Source organism: Salvelinus alpinus, chromosome 27 (assembly GCF_045679555.1).
Source record: "Salvelinus alpinus chromosome 27, SLU_Salpinus.1, whole genome shotgun sequence".
NCBI classification, from domain to species: domain Eukaryota; kingdom Metazoa; phylum Chordata; class Actinopteri; order Salmoniformes; family Salmonidae; genus Salvelinus; species Salvelinus alpinus.
The window spans coordinates 46,954,315-46,974,496 of NC_092112.1; the positions used below are offsets into that span (position 1 = coordinate 46,954,315).

A 20,182-nucleotide genomic window follows, 5' to 3' on the forward strand; every position below is an offset into this window, starting at 1 on the left:
TGGCCACCATTAATTGGATGTTTGAGTGATATAAAAGCGAACTATACCTGACAAGTATGATGATGATGATGATTTATTTGAACTTCCCATCCTTTGTGTCTGTCAAGCAGCAGAAGGACGCGTTTGCCGTTGTATTGTTAGTGTTTTCTTTGCAAGTTAACGGTATAAACTTTGTAAATTTGGTAAACAGTGGTAAGTAGCCCTAATGTACTTAAAGATGACCTGGTGCCAGTGGGTTTGGTGACAAATATGTAGCGAGGGCCAGCCAACGAGAGCATCGGGTCGCAGTGGTGGGGAGTATATGGGGCTTTGGTGACAAAACAGATGGCACGGTGATAGACTGCATCTGGTTTTCTGAGTAGCTTGTTGGAGGCTATTTAGTAAATGACATCGCCGAAGTCAAGGATCGGTAGGATAGTCAGTATTACGAGGGTATGTTTGGCAGCATGAGTGAAGGAGGCTTTGCTGCGAAATAGGTAGCCGATTCTAGATTTGATTTTGGATTGTAGATGCTTAATGTGAGTCTGGACGGAGAGTTTACGGTCTAACCAGACACCTAGGTATTTGTCCACATATTCTAAGTCAGAACCATCCAGAGTAGTGATGCTAGTCGGGAGGGTGGGTAGCAAATCGGTTGAAGAGCATGCATTTAGTTTTACTAGCATTTAAAAGCAGTTGGAGGCCACGGAAGGAGTGTTGTATGGCAATGAAGCTCGTTTGGAGGTTTGTTAACACAGTGAGCAAAGAATGGCCAGATGTATACAGAATGGTGTCTTCTGTGTAGAGGTGGATCAACAACAAAAAAATCGCCAACAGCAAGAGCGACATCATTGATATATACAGAGAAAAGAGTCGGCCTGATAATTGAACCCTGTGGCACCCCCATGGAGTCTGCCAGAGGTCCCGACAACAGGCCCTTCAATTTGACACACTGAACTCTGTCAGAGAACTAGTTGGTGAACCAGGCGAGGCAGTCATTTGAGAAACCAAGGCTAATGAGTCTGCCGGTAAGAATGCGGTGATTGACAGAGTCGAAAGCCTTGGCCAGGTCGATGAATACAGCTGCATTGTATTGTCTCTTATCGATGGTGGTTAAGATATCGTTTAGGACCTGAAGTGCACCCATGACCAGGTTGGAAACCAGATTGCATAGTGGAGAAGGTACGGTGGGATTCGAAATAGTCGGTGATCTGTTTGTTAACTTGGCTTTCGAAGATTTTAGAAAGGCAGGGCAGAATGGATATAGGTCTATAACAGTTTGGCTCTAGAGTGTCTCCCCCTTTGAAGAGGGGGATGACAGCGGCAGCTGTCATATCTTTGGGGATCTCAGATGATATAACAGAGGGGAGAATAGGCTAGTAATAGGGGTTGCAACAATTTCGGTGGATCATTTTAGAAAGAGCGGGTCCAGGTTGTCTAGCCCAGCTGATTTGTAGGTATCCAGATTTTGCAGCTCTTTCAGAACATCAGCTATCTGGATTAGGGTGAAGGAGAAGCGGGGGGGGGCTTGGGCAAGTTGCTGCAGTGGGTGCAGAGCTGTTGGCCGGGGTAGGGGTAGCCAGGTGGAAAGCATGGCCAGCCGGAAAGCATGGCCAGCCGTAGAAAAATGCTTATTGAAATGATCAGAGATTTATTGGTGGTGACAGTGTTTCCTATCCTCAGTGCAGTGGGCAGCTGGGAGGAGGTGCTCTTATTCTCCATGGACTTTACAGTGTCCCACAACTTTTGGGAATTAGTGCTTCAGGATGCAAATTTCTGTTTGAAAAAGCTAGCCTTATCTTTCCTAACTGACTGTGTATATTGGTTCCTGACTTCCCTGAAAAGTTGCATATCGCGGGGGCTATTCGATGCTGATGCAGAACGCCATGGGATGTTTTGCTGCTAGTCAAGGGCAGTCAAGTCTGCGGTGAACCAAGGGCTATATCTGTTCTTAGTTCTACATGTTTTTTATGGGGCATGCTTATTTAAGATGGTGAGGAAAGCACTTTTGAAGAGCAACCAGGCATCCTCTACTGACGAGATGAGGTCAATATCCTTCCAGGAAACCCGGGCCAGGTCGATTAGAAAGGCCTGCTCACTGAAGTGTTTTAGGGAGCGTTTGACAGTGATGAGGGGTGGTCGTTTGAACGCAGACCCATTACGGATGCAGGTAATGAAGCAGTGATTCTGGTTGAAGACAGCAGAGGTGTATTTAGAGGGCAAGTTGGTCAGGATGATATCTAAGAGGGTGCCCATGGTTACCGATTTAGGGTTGTACCTGGTAGGTTCCTTGATGATTTGTGTGAGATTGAGGGCATTTAGCTTAGATTATAGGACTGACGGGGTGTTAAGCATTTCCCAGTTTAGGTCACCTAACAGTATGAACTCTGTAGATAGATGATCAATTCACATATGTGTCCAGGGCACAGCTGGGGAGGGGGTCTATAACAAGCGGCAACGGTGAGAGACTTGTTTCTGGAAAGGTGGATTTTTAAAAGTAGAAACTCAAATTGTTTGGGCACAGACCTGCATAGTATGACAGAACTCTGCAGGCTATCTCTGCAGTAGATTGCAATGCCACCCCATTTGGCAGTTCCATCTTGTCGGGAAATGTTGTAGTTGGGGATGGAAATTTAGGAAATCCTTGTTGGCTGAATGTGCTTAAGCAGTGAATAAAACAAACTTAGGGAGGAGGCTTCTAATGTTAACATGCATGAAACCAAGGCTTTTACGGTTACTGAAGTCAACAAATGAGAGTGATGCTGGGGGCTGCAGGGGTTAACCTCTACATCACCAGAGGAACAGAGTAGGATAAGGGTACGGCTAAAGGCTATCAGAACTGGTCGTCTAGTGTGTTCGGAACATAGTGTAAAGGAGCAGATTTCTGGGCGTGGAAGAATAGATTCAAGGCATAATGTACAGACAAGGGTATGGTAGGATGTGAGTACAGTGGAGGTAAACCTGGGCATTGAGTGACAATGAGAGGTTTTGTCTCTAGGGGCACCAGTTAAGCCGGGTGAGGTCACTGCATGTGTGGGGGGGCGGAACAAAAAGGGCTATCTAAGGCATATTGGGCAGGGGGCTCTACAGTGAAATAAGACAATAATCACTAACCAAAACATCAATAGCAAGGCATATTGACATTAGGGAGAGGCATGTGTAGCTAAGTGATCATAGGGTCCAATGAGTAGTAATAGATGAGTCAGGGAGCCGATTCAGTAGTCGCTACTACACTAGGCGAGCTGGAGACACGGCGATTCAGACAGCTAGCGGGCCGGGGAAGCAGTTGGGCCTCCGGCGACGTCGGAACGGAAGAGCCTGTTGAAACCACCTTGGACGATTACGTCGGCAGACCAGTCGTGATGGATTGGGGGGGCTCCGTGTCAGAAGTAAAGGGTCCAGGCCAATTGGCAAAAGAGTTATTGTAGCCCAAAAATTGGCTGGTGGACCTCTTTGTCTAGCGGGGAGATGGGCCTAGCTGGAGGCTAGCTCAAGGCTAACTGGAGCTTGCGTCGGGACAGAGACGTTAGCCAGGAGTAGCCACTCAGATTGCAGCTAGCTAGCTGCGATGTTCCGGTGTAAAGGTGCAGAGCTTGCAGTGGGATTCCGAAGATGTGGTGGAGAAAAAACACTCCGATATAATCTGGTTGATATCGCTCTGTGCAGACTGGCAGGTATTGACCAAGCTGAGGCTTGCTGGTGTCCGAGTTAACGGTGAGGACCGCTAGCAGTGGCTAACTGACTAGTAGTTAGTTAGCTGGCTAGCTTCTGATGGGGTTTCCAGGTCTAAAGTATAAAAATTGCAGATCCGTACCACATTGGGTGAGGTGGGTTGCAGGAGAGAATATTCAGTCCGTAGATGGTAAGTGAGATGAAAATATATACGAAAAAAACGAGGAAAGAAATTATATTTACATGGGACAGGACAAGACAAAACACACATCCGACTGCTACGCCATCTTGGAACATTTGTGGCTACATTGATTGATGGACCACGTCAAATTGGCTAGCTAGATAATAACATCAACATCTGACCAACCAGCTCGATTCGGTCTTGTGTAGCAAAATTTGAAATTGTGTTTTTTACACTGGATAAAAAGTAGAGACTCAGAGCTAGAAAATAATATATCATACACTAGAGTTGAGGAACAATGGGGAAGTAATTCTGCTTTGAACGTTGATAAACTTGTAACCTCAATTTTGAGAAAATGGCCCTTGAATGTTTTGGTAAACCTACTAGAGAGCTCTTCTTTGTCTACACCCATTCAGCATCGTTCACACCCTCTTAAGCGGTTAAGATGGCGCCGAAGAGGATGGCTGATGTTTTACATGCTCCTAAACAACTGTGCTTTTTTATTCGTTTTTTTTGCGTTGCTTGTAACTTAATTTGTACATAATGTTGCTGCTACCGTCTTTTATGACTGAAATGAGCTTCTGGACATTAGAACAGCGATTACTCAGCTTTTTCCTTTAACAAGTTTAATGAGTACTGCTCTCCCAGGAACAGGCCCAAATCTCCGTCATTTGCGCGAAGAAAAGACAGAGAAAAGGAGGACGCAGATCGGGCTGCCTTCTGAGATTCCGAAGGCAAGCGAGTAAACTCCCACTGCCATCCATTCAACTTGTTAACATGCAATCATTGGAAAATAAAATTGATGACCTACGATTACCCTACCAACGGGACATTAAGAACTGTAATATCTTACGTTTCACAGAGTCGTGGCTGAACGACGACGCGTATAATATAGAGTTGCCGGAATTTCCATGCACCGACAGAGAAGCTATGTCTGGTAAGACGAGGGTTGGGGTGTGTGTGTCTTTTGTCAATAACAGCTGATGTGCGATGTCTAATATTAAAGAAGTCTCGAGGTATTGCTCGCCTGAGGTAGAATACCTTATGATAAGCTCTAGACCACACTATCTTCCAAGAGAGTTCTCAAATATATTATTCGTTGCCTTCTATTTACCACCACAGACCGACGCTGGCACTAAGACTGCACTCAAACAGCTCTATAAGGCCATAAGCAAACAAGAAAATGCTGGTCCAGAAGCGGCGCTCCTAGTGGCCGGGGACTTTAATGCAGGCAAACTTAAATCAGTTTTACCAAATGTTTACCAGCATGTCACATGTGCAACCAGAGGGGGGAAAAAAACTCGAGACCACCTTTACTCCACACACAGAGATGCATACAAAGCTCTCCCCCACCCTCCATTTGGCAAATCTGACCATAATTCTAAACTCCTGATTCCTGCTTACCAGCAAAAACTAAAGCAGGGAGTACCAGTGACTCGCTCAACACGGAAGTGGTCAGATGATGCGGATGCTACAGGACTGTTTTGCTAGCACAGACTTGAATATGTTCCAGGATTCATCCAATGGCATTGAGGAGTATACCACCTCAGTCATCGGCTTTATCAATAAGTGCATCGACGACGTCGTACGTACATATCCCAACCAGAATCCATGGATTACAGACAACATCCACATCGAGCTAAAGGCTAGAGCTGGCGCTTTCAAGGAGCGGGACACTGATCCAGACGCTTATAAGATATCCCACTATGCCCTCAGACGAACCATCAAACAAGCAAAGCGTCAAGATTGACTCCTACTACACCGGCTCTGACGCTCGTTGGATGTGGCAGGGCTTGAAAACTATTATGGACTACAAAAGGGAAAACCAGACGCGAGCTGCCCAATGACGTGAGCCTACCAAACGAGCTAAATGCATTGTATACTTGCTTTGAGGCAAGCAACACTGAAGCATGCACGAGAGAACTAGCTGTTCTGGATTACCGGGATGTGTACTCAAAGCATGCGCGATCAAACTGGCAAGTGTTTTCACTGAAATTTTCAACCTCTCCCTGACTGAGTCTGTAATAACTATATGTTTCAAGCAGACCACCATAGTCCCTGTGCCCAAGGAAGCGAAGGTAACCTGCCTAAATGATTACCGCCCCGTCGCACTCACGTCGGTAGCCATGAAGTGCTTTGAAAGGCTGGTCATGGATCAAATCAACAGCATCCTCTCGGATACCCTAGACCCACTCCAATTCACATACCGGCCCAACAGATTCACAGATGATGCAAGTGCACTCCACACTGCCCTTTCCCACCTGGACAAAATGAACACCTATGTGAGAAAGCTGTTCATTGAACGCTGAGCTGTAGTCAACACCATAGTGCTCACAAAGCTCATTACTAAGCTAAGGACACTGGGACTAAAAATCTCCCTCTGCAACTGGATCCTAGACTTCCTGACGGGCCACCCCCAGGTGGTAAGGGTACGCAACAACACGTCTGCCACACTGATACTCAACACTGGGGCCCCTCAGGGGTGTGTACTTAGTCCCCTCCTGTACACCCTGTTCACGACTGTGTGGCCAAACACGACTCCAACACCATCATTAAGATTGCTGACGACAACAGTGGTAGTCCTGATCACCGACAATGATCACCGATCACCGACATCAACAATGAGACAGCCTATAGGGAGGTCAGAGAACTTGCAGTGGGGTGCCAGGACAACAACCTCTCCCTCAATGTGAGCAAGACTAAGGAGCTGATCGTGGACTACAGGAAAAGGCAGGCCGAACAAGCCCCCATTAACGTCGACGGGGCTGTAGTGGAGTGGGTCGAGAGTTTCAAGTTCCTTGGTGTCCACATCACCAACAAACTATCATGATCCAAACACACCAAAAATGTTGTGAAGAGGGCACGACAAAACCTTTTCCCCTCAGGAGACTGAAAAGATTTGTCATGGGTCCCCAGATCCTCAAAATTTCTACAGTTGCACCATCGAGAGCATCCTGACCGGTTGCATCACCGCCTGGTATGGCAACTGCTCGGCATCTAACCATAAGGCGCTACAGAGGGTAGTGTGTACGGCCCAGTACATCACTGGGGCCAAGCTTCCTGCCATCCAGGACCTATATAATAGGTGGTGTCAGAGGCAAGCCCATAAAATTGTCAGAGACTCCAGTCACCCACGTCAGACTGTTTTCTCTGCTACCGCAAGGCAAGCGGTACCGGAGTGCCAAGTCTAGGACCAAAAGGCACCTTAACAGCTTCTACCCCAAGCCATAAGACTGTTCAACAATTATTCAAATGTCCACTGGACTATTACATTGACCCCACCCCCTCCGTTTGCTTTGTACACTGCTGCTACTCACTGTGTATTAAATATGCCTAGTCACTTCACACCTACCTACATGTACATATTACCTCAACTAACCTGTACCCCCGCACACTGACTTGGTACTTGTACCCCCTGTATATAGCCTCGTTATGTTATTGTGTTACTTTTTAACTTTAGTTTATTTAGTAAATATTTTCTTCACTCTTCTTGAACTGCATTGTTGTTTAAGGGCTTGTAAGTAAGCATTTCACGGTAAGGTCTACACTTGTTGTATTCTGCACATGTGACGAATACAGTTTAATTTGATTTGACTTTATGCTTTAGCCCCAACCATCTCTTTGTCACGACTTCCGCCAAAGTCGGTTGCTCTCTTTGTTCGGGCGGCGTTCGGCGGTCGACGTCACCGACCTTCTAGCCATCGCCGATCCACTTTTCATTTTCCATTGGTTTTGTCTTGTCTTCCATCACACCTGGTTCCAATTCCATCAATTACATGTTGTGTATTTAACCCTCTGTTCCCCCCCATGTCCTTGTCCGTAATTGTTTGTTGTCAGTGCTTGTGCACGTTATGTTCTGGTGTGCGTCGGGTTATGTACCCATTTATTTCATTGTTCTGTATCCGGTGGGTTTCGATGATTAAACTGAGCCGTTGGAAACACAGTTTTGCTCTCCTGCGTCTGACTTTTCTGCTGCCAGTACGCACCCCTGACACTCTTTAAGGATTCACATGAGGCCATGTACAAAACAACCAAAGATCAAGACTAAAGGCTGGTTTATACTACGTCTATCGACAGTTGTCACAGTGACATCATGAACATTCGATTGTCGTTCGACATCAAACTTGTCATTGTTGTTATAAAAAAGGTATAAACACAAAAACTAAAGGGTGCATGATATCAGCAGCCTGGTGATCCAAAATAGTGCCCTGCTAGAGCTGACCCGGTCAACTGTAAGTGCTTTTATTGTGACGTGGAAACATCTAGGAGGAACCATGGCTCAGCCAAGAAGTGGTAGGCCACACCAGCACTCGGCGGTCCCGTTCTGTGAGCTTAAGTGCCTGTCCTCAGTTGCAATACTCACTACCGAGTTCCAAACTGCCTCTGGAAGCAATGTCAGCAAAATAACATAAATACCTTATTTACATACTGTAAGTATTCAGACCTTTTCCTATAAGACTCTAAATTGAGCTTAGGTTCATCCTGTTTCAATTGATCATCCTTGAGATGTTTCTACAACTTGATTGTAGTCCACTTGTGGTAAATTCAATTGATTGGACATGATTTGGAAAGGCACACACCTGTTTATATACTGTAAGGTCCCACAGTTGACAGTGCACGTCAGAGCAAAAACCAAACCATGAGGTTGAAGGAATTATCCGTAGACCACCGAGACAGGATTTTGTCGAGGCACAGATCTGGGGAAGGGTACCAAACAATGTCTGCATCATTGAAGGTCCCCAACAACACAGTGTCTTCCATCATTCTTAAATGGAAGACGTTTGGAACCATCAAGACTATTCCTAGATCTGGCAGCCTTGCCAAACTGAGCAATCGGGGAAGAAGGGCCTTGGTCAGGCACGTCACCAAGAACCTGATAGTCACTCTGACAGAGCTCCAGAGTTCCTCTGTGGAGATGGGAGAACCTTGCAGAAGGACAACCATCTCCGCAGCGCTCCACCAATCAGATCAGGCCTTCATTGTAGACTGGCCAGATGGAAGCCACATGACAGCCGCTTGGAGTTTGACAAAAGGTACGTAAAGGACTATTAGACCATAAGAAACAAGATTATCTGGTCCGATAAAACCAAGATTGAACTCTTTGGCCTGAATGCCAAGAGTAATGTCTGGAGGAAACCAGGCACCTCTCATCACCTGGCCAACACCATCCCTACTGTGAAGCATAGTGGTGGCAGCATCATGCTGTGGGGATGTTTTTCAGTGGCAGGGAATGGGAGACTAGTCAGAGTCAAGGGAATGATGAATGGAGCAAAGTACAAAGAGATCCTTGATGAAATCCTGCTCCAGAGTGGTCAGGACCTCAGACTGGGGTGAAGGTTAACCTTCCAACAGGACAACGACCCTAAGCACACAGACAAGACAACGCAGGAATGGCTTCGGGACAAGTCTCTTGAATGACCTTGAGTGGCCCAGCCAGAGCCAGGACTTGAACATCACTGGAGAGACCTGAAAATAGCTGTGCAGCGACGCTCCCCATCCGACCTGACAGAGCTTGACAGGATGTGCAGGGAAGAATGGGAGAAACTCCCCAAATACCGGTGTGCCAAGCTTGTAGCGTCATACCCAAGAAGACTTGAGGCTGTAATCGCTGCCGAAGGTGCTTCAACAAAGTACTGAGTAAAGGGTCTGAATATTTATGTAAATGATCATATTTTTTAAAATACATTTTCTCAAAATTCTAAAAACCTGTTTTTGCTTTGTCAATATGCGGTATTGTGTGTATATTAATGAGGGGGAAAAAAAACAATTTAATACATTTTAGAATAAGGCTGGAACTAAGGGGCCTAGCCTGAACCATTATTCCTACTCCACCAAACTTTACAGTTGGCACTATGCATTGGGGCAGGGAGCGTTCTCCTGGCATCCGCCAAACCCATATTCGTCCGTTGGACTGCCAGATGGTGAAGCGTGATTCATCACTCCAGAGAACATGTTTCCACTGCTCCAGAGTCCATTGGCCGCAAGCTTTACACCCCTCCAGCCGACGCTTGGCATTGCGCATGGTGATCTTAAGCTTGTGTGCGGTTGCTCGGCCATGGAAATCTAATTCACAAAGCTCTCAGGCGAACAGTTCTTGTGCTGAGCGAGTGTTGCAGCCGAGGACAGACGATTTTTACACGCTATGCGCTTCAGCACTTGGTGGTCATGTTCTGTGAGTTTGTGTGGCCTACCACTTCGCGGTTGAGCTGTTGTTGCTCCTAGACATTTCTACTTCACAATAACCGCACTTACTGATGACCGGGGCAGCTCTAGCAGGGCATAAATTTGATGAACTGACTTGTTGGAAAGGTGGCATCCTATGACGTGCCATGTTGAAAGTCACTGAGCTCCTCAGGAAGGCCATTCTACTGCCAATGTTTGTCTATGGAGATTGCATGGATGTGTGCTCAATTTTATACACCAGTCAGCAATGGGTGTGGCTGAAATAGCCGAATCCACTCATTTGAAGGGGTGTCCACATACTTTTGTATATATAGTGTATCTGCAGGATTGCAGGGCATCGGGGGTCGAATGAGAACAGCCCATGGGAAGAACAGAGTGACAGTTGAGGGAAATGAGGGATCCAATCCCATTGTCAGTTTATTTCCATTTTCTTACCTGGTGTCACGTTTAAGCTCCACCTGAGATTATTCTTATCTTTACCTTATTTAGCCTTATCTTTACCTTATTTTTCCTTCCCAAGGCAACAATCACGTGGCATTGATGAACTAATTGTTCTTTGATTATATAGTTGTTTAATCTCCTCACTCAGCAGTGTGTGTTTTCTTGTGTTCCCCTTGTAGGTTCTGCCGTTCCCCAGTCAGGTGGTGTATAACCGCGTGGGGAAGTGTGGCAGCAGGACAGTGGTCATCCTACTGAGGTTGCTGGCAGAGAGACATCAGTTCAACCTTGTCTCCTCAGACATCCACAACAAGACACGCCTCACCAAACATGAACAGGTAAGACGGGGGTGGGGAGAGAGATACGGGTGGAGGGGGTGTACGTTAGTGATGTGCGGGTCAGGTGTTTTGTAGCAACCGCCCAACTATATGTGATAAAGGGAAAATCTGAGGCCCGCACCCAGCCCTAACCCACTAATATAGAATATGCGCTGTACAGTTCCCTTTTTTTTCTTGAACATTTCTTGAACAATGACAGAGGAGTGGGGAGGGTTGCCTTGTTGTTTGATGACTGGAAGGAGCCACAATACCTTTGTGCCTTTATTGAGTGATGCTCTAATGCTACCACTTTAAGCTGTAGATAAGCAGGCTACTGTATTGTCCATCCGTTTTTAAATGAACAGGCTAAAGGGATGTGGATGTCTGTTCATGATTTCTGAGAGCATCTTAGGGGACATCAGCACAGCATTTATAGAGGAAGTGCTGCGTGTGTTTAAAGCCGCATCCCTCAGAGACGTGTTGAAATGCCAGGCTGTGCCACTGGAAATACCAACACAAATGCCAACGTCAATGAAAACATTACTGAATGGCAGGATTTCTGAAGGATTCAAAAACGGTCATTCTCTCAGAGGGGAGGGATCCCTGGCTTTCTCATCTAATGGGTTTTGAGAAGTATGGGAGGGGAGGATGTGAGGATTATGCAATTGAGATTCTCCCTACATCTCTCTCTCTCTCTTGTTGTTCATCTTCCTTTATTCTAGTGGTATTTTGGGGAAATTAGAAAGCTAACTAGGCACACCTGTCTTGTGGTAGGACCCCTCTTGGGTGTCCTTCATCAGTGCCAGACCGATAAAATATGCCCTCATATGCCCTTCTATAAATTACACTTCCTGCCGTAAGCAGGCATTACACAACACCAACGTAAGCAGGCATGGCTTGTTAGAGGCCCAGTGCAGTCAAAATTATGTTTTTTTCTGTGTTTTGTATCATACTGTACAATAACTGATGAAACCAACACTGTAAAAATTGTTCATCAGTGTTATTTCCTGATAGTTGCTGGTTGAAAATAGCAGGCTTGCTTTGGTGGGTGTTTCGGCTTGCCTGGTGGCATTGCCAGGATGTAATTTGGTTAAAAGACCAATAACAAAGAGTTCCAAACCTCTCTGCCAATTACGGCTAGTAATAACAGCTTTTCCCCACCCCACTCAGACCACTCCCAGACAGTACTAGCAAAATGTTTTTTTGCTAAAACTATTACAGTAAGGCACTTGTCATTGTTACTGATCAATTATTTGATATTGATATAAAAAAAACTGCATTGACAGACTTTCTCAGACTCCTGAGAGAGGAAGAGAATGATGATGAATAGCTGTGCTATTCTCTATGTGGTTTTGTTTCATATCCTCATAGGATTTCTCCATCAGTGTTTAAGTGTACTGGAGAAATATGTTTCTCATTATTTCAATCAGTTTCGAATGGTCAGTCAATGCTAAATATTTATAAACATTACTGACCCATTTAGATTTGAAGCCCATATTTAATTAAAGCTAATATTTAAATCAACTGTTAGTTGTTTACTCATTCATCAAGCCTGAACGCGTGGCAGTACACAGTGTCAGAACACTGCAAGAATCATTAAGCCTCTGGAAAAGAAAGACGTAAAACACTTCTGTTAACGGTCTGCTAACACGTCCTCTCAGAGCAGCTGTGTGTGTGTGTGTGTGTGCGCGCGCGTGTTGACTTATGCAGATCCCGATTGCATGCGCTCTAAGTTTAGAGACGCTGGTCTCCTTAGCTCCAGTCTGGCTGGGGACTGGAGTGTTAGACCATTATCCTTTGGCAAGCCAGTGGCCTGCTAATGCATTTACCCAGAACCAATGCTCTCAGCCTGGGTAGCCGAGTAGCCGAGGTCCCCTAGACTCTGGAGCCCTACTTACCCACATTGCATAGTGACCTGTGTGTCTCTCTCTATAGCAGAGGTACAGGACCTGAGGGAGCGATGGGTTTATTTCAGCTTGGTCAATAATAGCAACGCAGCTTTTCTCTGAATTTGTCTGTGTTGCTGTGTGATGCTGTGTTCTCTCACTCTCGCCAAAGATGTTACACAGCAGACGCTGCTCTGCCACGGATCGCATGTACCTGTATACTAGCTACCACGGATACCCAAACATTGAGAAGGTCCTGCCGGACCTGGCTTGGAGTAGCAGACTTTTTCAATAATTTCCAATATATATATGTCTGAATGTCTGACTGTTTTGCTGCGCTGATATTTTAATCAACATTGGTAATGTGCATAAGAGTACTTCGCTGGCAAAATCAATGCCATAAACAATTGCGTTACCACTAATAGTTTGACAGCTTGCTGAAGTTGTAGACATATTTCTTCACATTATAAGCGCAGCAATGCGCAACATGGTACTAGGCTGTAAGCGCGAATGTTCTATTAGCGGAAAACACCATTATCAAAAGTGACCGCAAATGCATGTATCCATTTTTTAAATAAAAAGCATTACATGCATTTTTATGGTGAATATTATCTTCCCCAAACTTGAAACTCACTCGCTGCTTATGTATCCCACTTAGGCTCTACATCCCTTGTAAAACGGATTAATGTGCTATATTTTAAGAAGTTATTTGGCTACTTTAGTTGTGATACAAACCTTATTAAAACATGTAGGCCTATGGCCTAGGATACATGAGGTGTGCGACTATGATTCGAAAAAGTCCGGGCGGGAAAGGCGTTGTTTCTTATGCTGGGCATCATTCACAAGTAATAATATATTATTCACAAGTGATAGGCTAATATTGTCACCCATCGGAATATTCTTGATTTAATCGTGTCTTTACATATACAAAATAATATATGTGTGACATTTGTTTTGATGTACAATGGACCTGTATCGAAACACGGGCAGCGGGAACAAATACATGTAATCTATGCATTTAAATAAAAATCAAATCAAATCAAATTTTATTAGTCACATACACATGGTTAGCAGATGTTAATGCGAGTGTAGCGAAATGCTTGTGCTTCTAGTTCCGACAATGCAGTAATAACCAACAGTAATCTAACCTAACAATTCCACAACTACTACCTTACACACACACACAAGTGTAAAGGGATAAAGAATATGTACATAAAGATATATGAATGAGTGGTGGTACAGAACGGCATGGCAGATGCAGTAGATGGTATAGAGTGCGGTATATACATATGAGATGAGTACTGTAGGGTATGTAAACATAAAGTGGCATAGTTTAAAGTGGCTAGTGGTACATGTATTACATAAAGATGGCAAGATGCAGTAGATGATATAGAGTACAGTATATACATATGAGATGGGTAATGTAGGGTATGTAAACATTGTATTAAGTGGCATTGTTTAAAGTGGCTAGTGGTACATTTTTACATAATTTCCATCAATTCCCATTTTTAAAGTGGCTGGAGTTGAGTCAGTATGTTGGCAGCGGCCGCTAAATGTTAGTGGTGGCTGTTTAACAGTCTGATGGCCTTGAGATAGAAGCTGTTTTTCAGTCTCTCGGTCCCTGCTTTGATGCACCTGTACTGACCTCGCCTTCTGGATGATAGCGGGGTGAACAGGCAGTGGCTTGGGTGGTTGTTGTCCTTGATGATCTTTATGGCCTTCCTGTGACATCGGGTGGTGTAGGTGTCCTGGAGGGCAGGTAGTTTGCCCCTGGTGATGCGTTCTGCAGACCTCACTACCCTCTGGAGAGCTTTACGGTTGTGGGCGGAGCAGTTGCCGTACCAGGCGGTGATACAGCCCGACAGGATGCTCTCGATTGTGCATCTGTAGAAGTTTGTGAGTGCTTTTGGTGACAAGCCGAATTTCTTCAGCCTCCTGAGGTTGAAGAGGCGCTGCTGCGCCTTCTTCACAACGCTGTCTGTGTGGGTGGACCAATTCAGTTTGTCCGTGATGTGTACACCGAGGAACTTAAAACTTTCCACCTTCTCCACTACTGACCCGTCGATGTGGATAGGGGGGTGCTAGCGAAATGAAGGACGCTTTCCCCGTGGTTTATTTTCATGCCAGCCAGGTAGGCCAACCGACAATGTGAATGTTTAAATTCTGTATTCAATATAGACAAGAAAAATACAGTAATTTGTGTGTTATTAGTTTAAGCACACTATGTGTGTCTATTGTTGTGACTTTGATGAAGATCAGATCTAATTTGATGACCAATTTATGCAGAAATCCAGGTAATTCCAAAGAATGCACATACTTGTTATTGCCACTGTACATATGGGCTTTATCAACAGGAAGCCCCACCGAGGGCTAACAACATGTGATGTTATTTAGTTGCTCTCAATAGTGGGTGATGAGGGGATCAGGGATCTCGTTCCAGCCTGTATGACGTCAATTTCTGGCGCAGTCGAAAAGGGGGGCTCGAAAACACCATTATGTCGATGTTAGGCTCTAGCACAGTGAGGTGGAAACTTCTAATTGATTTCTCTGCTGAAACCAACAAATGAATGTGTAATAAATTACAGCTATTCCATCATCGCCTATTAAAGCACACAAAGGTTGAGTAAATATGGGTCTAAATGTACTTTGTGTTTGGTTCTGGTTCCATCCTGGAGAGAAATACTGTTTTTGATACAAGTATAGACTAGTACAGTCATTTCTCTCGATGTGTGTGTTCAGGTGGATCTTATGAGGAACATCAGCAACATCCCTCAGCCCTTCCTGTACACCAGACATGTCCACTTCCTCAACTTCACCAGGTAACTACAGCAGAGCACACCACGTATGATAACTGACACAGTGATGCCCAGATCTCAATGGCACACAGAATCACCTAAAACAGTGGAATGTGCTATTCTTACTATGCCTGGACAAAGTTTATTTTAAACAGCTTCTTTAGTTGACTAATGGATATTTGGAGAGGAAATTTCATTTTATTCATGTCTCCTTATCAACTAGGGCCCAATACTGCCCCACTGTCGAAAACCTTATACTGCGTGTGCACTGTATTAATGTGTGTCCATCCATCTGTCCCTCTGTCTGTCAGGTTCAGGATAGAGCAGCCCGTCTACATCAACATCATACGGGACCCCATTAACCGTTTCCTCTCCAACTACTTCTTCCGACGTTTCGGGGACTGGAGGGGTGAGCAGAACCACCTCATCCGAACACCAGGGATGAAGGATGATGAGAGATACCTGGTGAGATTCTTCCTTTATTGATAGAACTGTATCATCTTCTCTCCCTGCCTTTTTCCATCTGTCATGTTCGGGGCCAACAGCCTTTGCTCTCCTCGCCTTCTTTCCGTAAGCAGCATCAGTATGAAGGCTAATGGTCCAGAATATTAATGAAGTCCAGTGTCATTCTGACTTCAACAGTAACTGTATGACTGAGTTATTGGCGTTGTACACAGTCCTTCCATGTCTCCATCTGTTCCATCGTTAGTCAGGCAGGGGCGAGTCTAGGATTTTTTTAGTGGGGTGGGAAAGGGGAGGGGGGGGGGGGTCAAGAACCAGTCATGGGTGGCCATGGGAAATCAGCAAATTGTGTCACAAATAGCATTGGAAATGTGCTAAAACTACGATGCATTCTGTTGAATAATTGTTTTAACTGTTCATTTGTATATGTCCTAATTTATTCAAATCCATTTGAAAATGAACATTCACTTTAGATACATCATCAGTGGTAACTCCCCCTCTAAGGATTTATTTGATCCCTCCAAGGACTTTTTTAGAAAGCTTATTTATGTCTACTGCATTTCTACACCATTTAAAAGCTCTAAAATGCTATTTGGAGTACAGAAAAAAGAAGCAAAAATTAACCTACTTCTACTCACCATAATGGCATAATTTATAACTTATCAGGTGAGCCAAAGCATACTATACTGTATTAGTTACAGCCTTGTGGTATTGGATTTAGGGATCCCTGAAAGAGTTCCTTGTAGCAGTTCTACAATACAAAAACATAGATATAGTACTTGAAGATAAAGGGTACGTGATGTGGCATGGGAAGGAAGGGTAACCAATTGTTTGCCCCTTGTGGGCTGTTGCCATCCCTCCCTCTCTACCATTCCCCCTATCGTTCCTTGCTCTCAACCCAGAACTGCCCAGAACTCAATTACAGACTTGACTGAGTTAGACCACATCTGAAGGTTAGTTAGAGACCTGAACTCTGTCTCTGTCTCTGTCTGTCTGTGTCGTTTTCCCCCCGCGGTAGGCAACTCAATACTCTGTGGTGGGATTTGACGTCTCATGCTTTTCTAATGACATTTACTGCTTTCATTTAATCCTCAAACTGTCGTTCCTATGTGATTTGTGTGCGTTTTTCTTTGGAGTGGAGGTCCCATTTAAGTAAGGTTCAAAAGGTAAGACGTGCAGTGTCATTAAGGGTGGGCTTGATTGGTATAATCTGTGTAGATATAGTTTGTCAGCTGATATGCAATAGGAATTCCCCTTACTGCTCCTCCAATCACTCATGTTTGTGGGTAGACACACACACACCAGTGCGTTGTCAAAGGCCCTCACAACAACCATAAAACGCATTGAGCCGGCAACATTAGCAAACACACATAGTGAAGTGAATGTCATCGTGGCTGACTGTTGGTAATTAAGTTCTGCTCAGCGTCCCAGGAGTACCGGAGCATGTGAGTTGAGTTATTAAAGTATGCAGCGCAAGAGGCCCCCTCCTACAGTAAAGGGGGACTGCCGCTGTGCTACCCTGGCAGGCTCACCTGAATGTGTGTGGTGTGCGTGTGCGCGTGTGTGTATCCTGTTAGCACCCTAGCCTGGCCTATACGTCCCAGTGTGTGTGCTGAGTTGCTACTGTGTCAACACCCTTAGCCAGTCCAGTCTGAGCCATAGAATTTAGCAGGGTCTTTCCCCTCTCTTCCCCCTGTAGAGCAGCAGCAGAACAGCAGGCCAGCCTGGTGTACATTAGTCCAGCAGAGCCCTGCTCTGAGCACTGCTCTGTGACTACAGGAAGTGTCAATGAAAGAACACTGTCAGTTTCCTCAACCAGGCCTTGGCTCTACTAATGCACGTCTTATTGAAACATTCCTGTGGTAGACTTCGTACCTTTTCCATCGGCCCCACTCTCTCTTTACACACTAACACGCACGCACACACACACACACACACACACACACACACACACACACACACACACACACACACACACACACACACACACACACACACACACATACTTATACACACCGTCATGTGAACATACGCACATTCTCTCTCTCATAAATACAGTCATGTGAACACGAACGCACACGCTTTTGTAGTCAGTTGTTTGGCTATGAATCATGTGTACCCCCCCCCCCCCCCCACACACACACACACACACACACACACACAAACTTCAGAGAGGATGCCCTGGCGGACACCCAGCATTGTTCATGTCAAGGCATGCCTTGCCTACGCATTAGATAGTGAAAGAGTAGCAAGTCCAACAGTGTTGGACTTACAGGGAGCCATGCCATGCTACGCTCTCAACTGGTTACTGTGGTAGCAAGTCCCACAGTAACCAGTTGAGAGCGTAGCATGGCATGGCTCCCTGTATGTGGGGGGGACCAGCCAACGTTGCACGTGTCATTTCCTGTACGTACTCTTCCTCTTCCTCTGCCCTCACCTCTCCTTCACAGAAAGGTTTTTTCTTCTTGTCCACAGTCTGTGATTACGGAGGGAAGGAGATGAGGCCTAGAAGGGCTTTAAGAATTGGGACATAGTTGTCGTGGAAATTCACAGGGACACTCAAAGTCAATCTTAAATTAATAATTGTTTGGTGTCAGCGCGCTGGAGAGTTTCCAACCAACTCATTGCATTGTAGTACACATGTCAATCAGGAGCTCTGCCGGGGCAGACCCAGCAGTTGTCCGTGTATAGCCGTATATAAAGACAAGTTATATTTGCATGATTTAGCATAATTCATTAATCATTACTGGTTTTTTTCATTCATGTGACGACCAATACTGTTTCATGACATGTGACAGACCAACACCTCACAAGGCTTCTTTCTCTCTATGCTGAGACCTTGAAACTGAGATATCTTTAGTTCGTTTTCAAAACAAGATCTGGGCGTACTGCCAAATTGCAGCTACTGATAGTGAGGATTTGTACAGTCAGCCACTTGCATAAACACAGAAATTGGTTATTTAGAAAAGCACATCAATAGAACACAGAAATTAGTTAAGAATAGCACAAACATTAACATTTCCCTTACACAGTCATTGTTAAAAATTCCTCCTGTTTGCTGCCACTGGCATTTTCAGAGGCCATTTCATAGAAACAGCAGAGTCAGATAATTAATAGATCACATCCATGCCTTTATCCTGAGAGAGACAGACAGCGGTCTTAGCCAAAGGGTCTCTTGACAGTAACACAATGCTTGTGTGTTCTGCCAGTGTTCTGGGTTCTCTTCAGTTCTTGTCGTTCATTTGAAGCCTCTTCCAGTTGTTCTGCTGGCTGTTGTCAGTGAACTTGTAGGTACTAGGGATGCACAATATATCGGTGAACATATCGGAATCGGCCGATATTAGCTAAATATGGCAACATCGGTATCGGCCCGATGTCTAGTTTAACGCCGATGTTAAAAACCGATGTCAAAGCTGACGTGCACACCTATATAACGTAGGTAGATGATGTAATGACGCCACGTAAAATTTTGCGCTACACTTTCCTAACCTAGCCCACAATGTCTGCTGTGTGGATCGAGCAGTCAACAAGTCCAGCAGTCATTTGAAAGAGTAAGAACATTTCAGCGAGAGAACTCAGGCGAAATCCATTAACGCCAAGATAATGGAATTCATTGACCTTGACAATCAACCGTTCTCTGTCGTGGGTGATGTTGGCTTTCGCCGACTGGTCGAGCACCGTTACACAGTGCCCTACCGGAGTTACCGGAGTTACACAGTAATAGCGTCACTGCTATTAGCTTCACGACATAGATACTATGGAATGTGGTTGGGTCTTTCGCGTGTCAAAATTGATACACGAACACTGTCTTATAAATTAGAGTTATTTTAGATGATGACTCCTAGATTGTCGTTTTACTATGTTTTTGGGGAAGAACATTGTTTGCATCCATTAGCTTTTTTTTATGACCTGCACTGTAGGTGCGCGAGACAACTGTACCAGCATTATAGCATACGTATCGATGAATCTTTGTGACTTATGAAATACGAGTGATAGTGTAATAACTACGTAAAAAATGTATGAACGCATTAAAATATGTGACATGCAGTCATATTCAGGTCCTGATTGGTCAACAAGCTTATTCGACACGTCAAATAGTGTTATTTGACACGTATCTTTTTTGACACGCAAAGACCCAAATGGCGTTCCATAGAAATCCTGAGAATATTGCTTCCTGTGTTAACAGGTCAGTCAGTCAGAGAGGCTTATGGCCCACTGGTGGGCTACTGAAGAAATTAAATACTCTAAAACTATCATCGACAAAGACAG

At 44.9% G+C, this 20,182-nt stretch overlaps 1 protein-coding gene across 1 annotated transcript in view; it reads left to right on the top strand.

Moving 5' to 3' along the window:
- Positions 1–20,182, top strand: part of usta (uronyl 2-sulfotransferase a) — a 181,335-nt gene that overhangs the window by 140,267 nt on the left and 20,886 nt on the right. Inside the window, exons 3-5 of the mRNA XM_071370887.1 lie at positions 10,636–10,791; positions 15,396–15,475; positions 15,763–15,916. Of these exons, the coding sequence (XP_071226988.1) occupies positions 10,636–10,791; positions 15,396–15,475; positions 15,763–15,916 (390 nt within the window). The remainder of the gene's footprint in view (positions 1–10,635; positions 10,792–15,395; positions 15,476–15,762; positions 15,917–20,182) is intronic.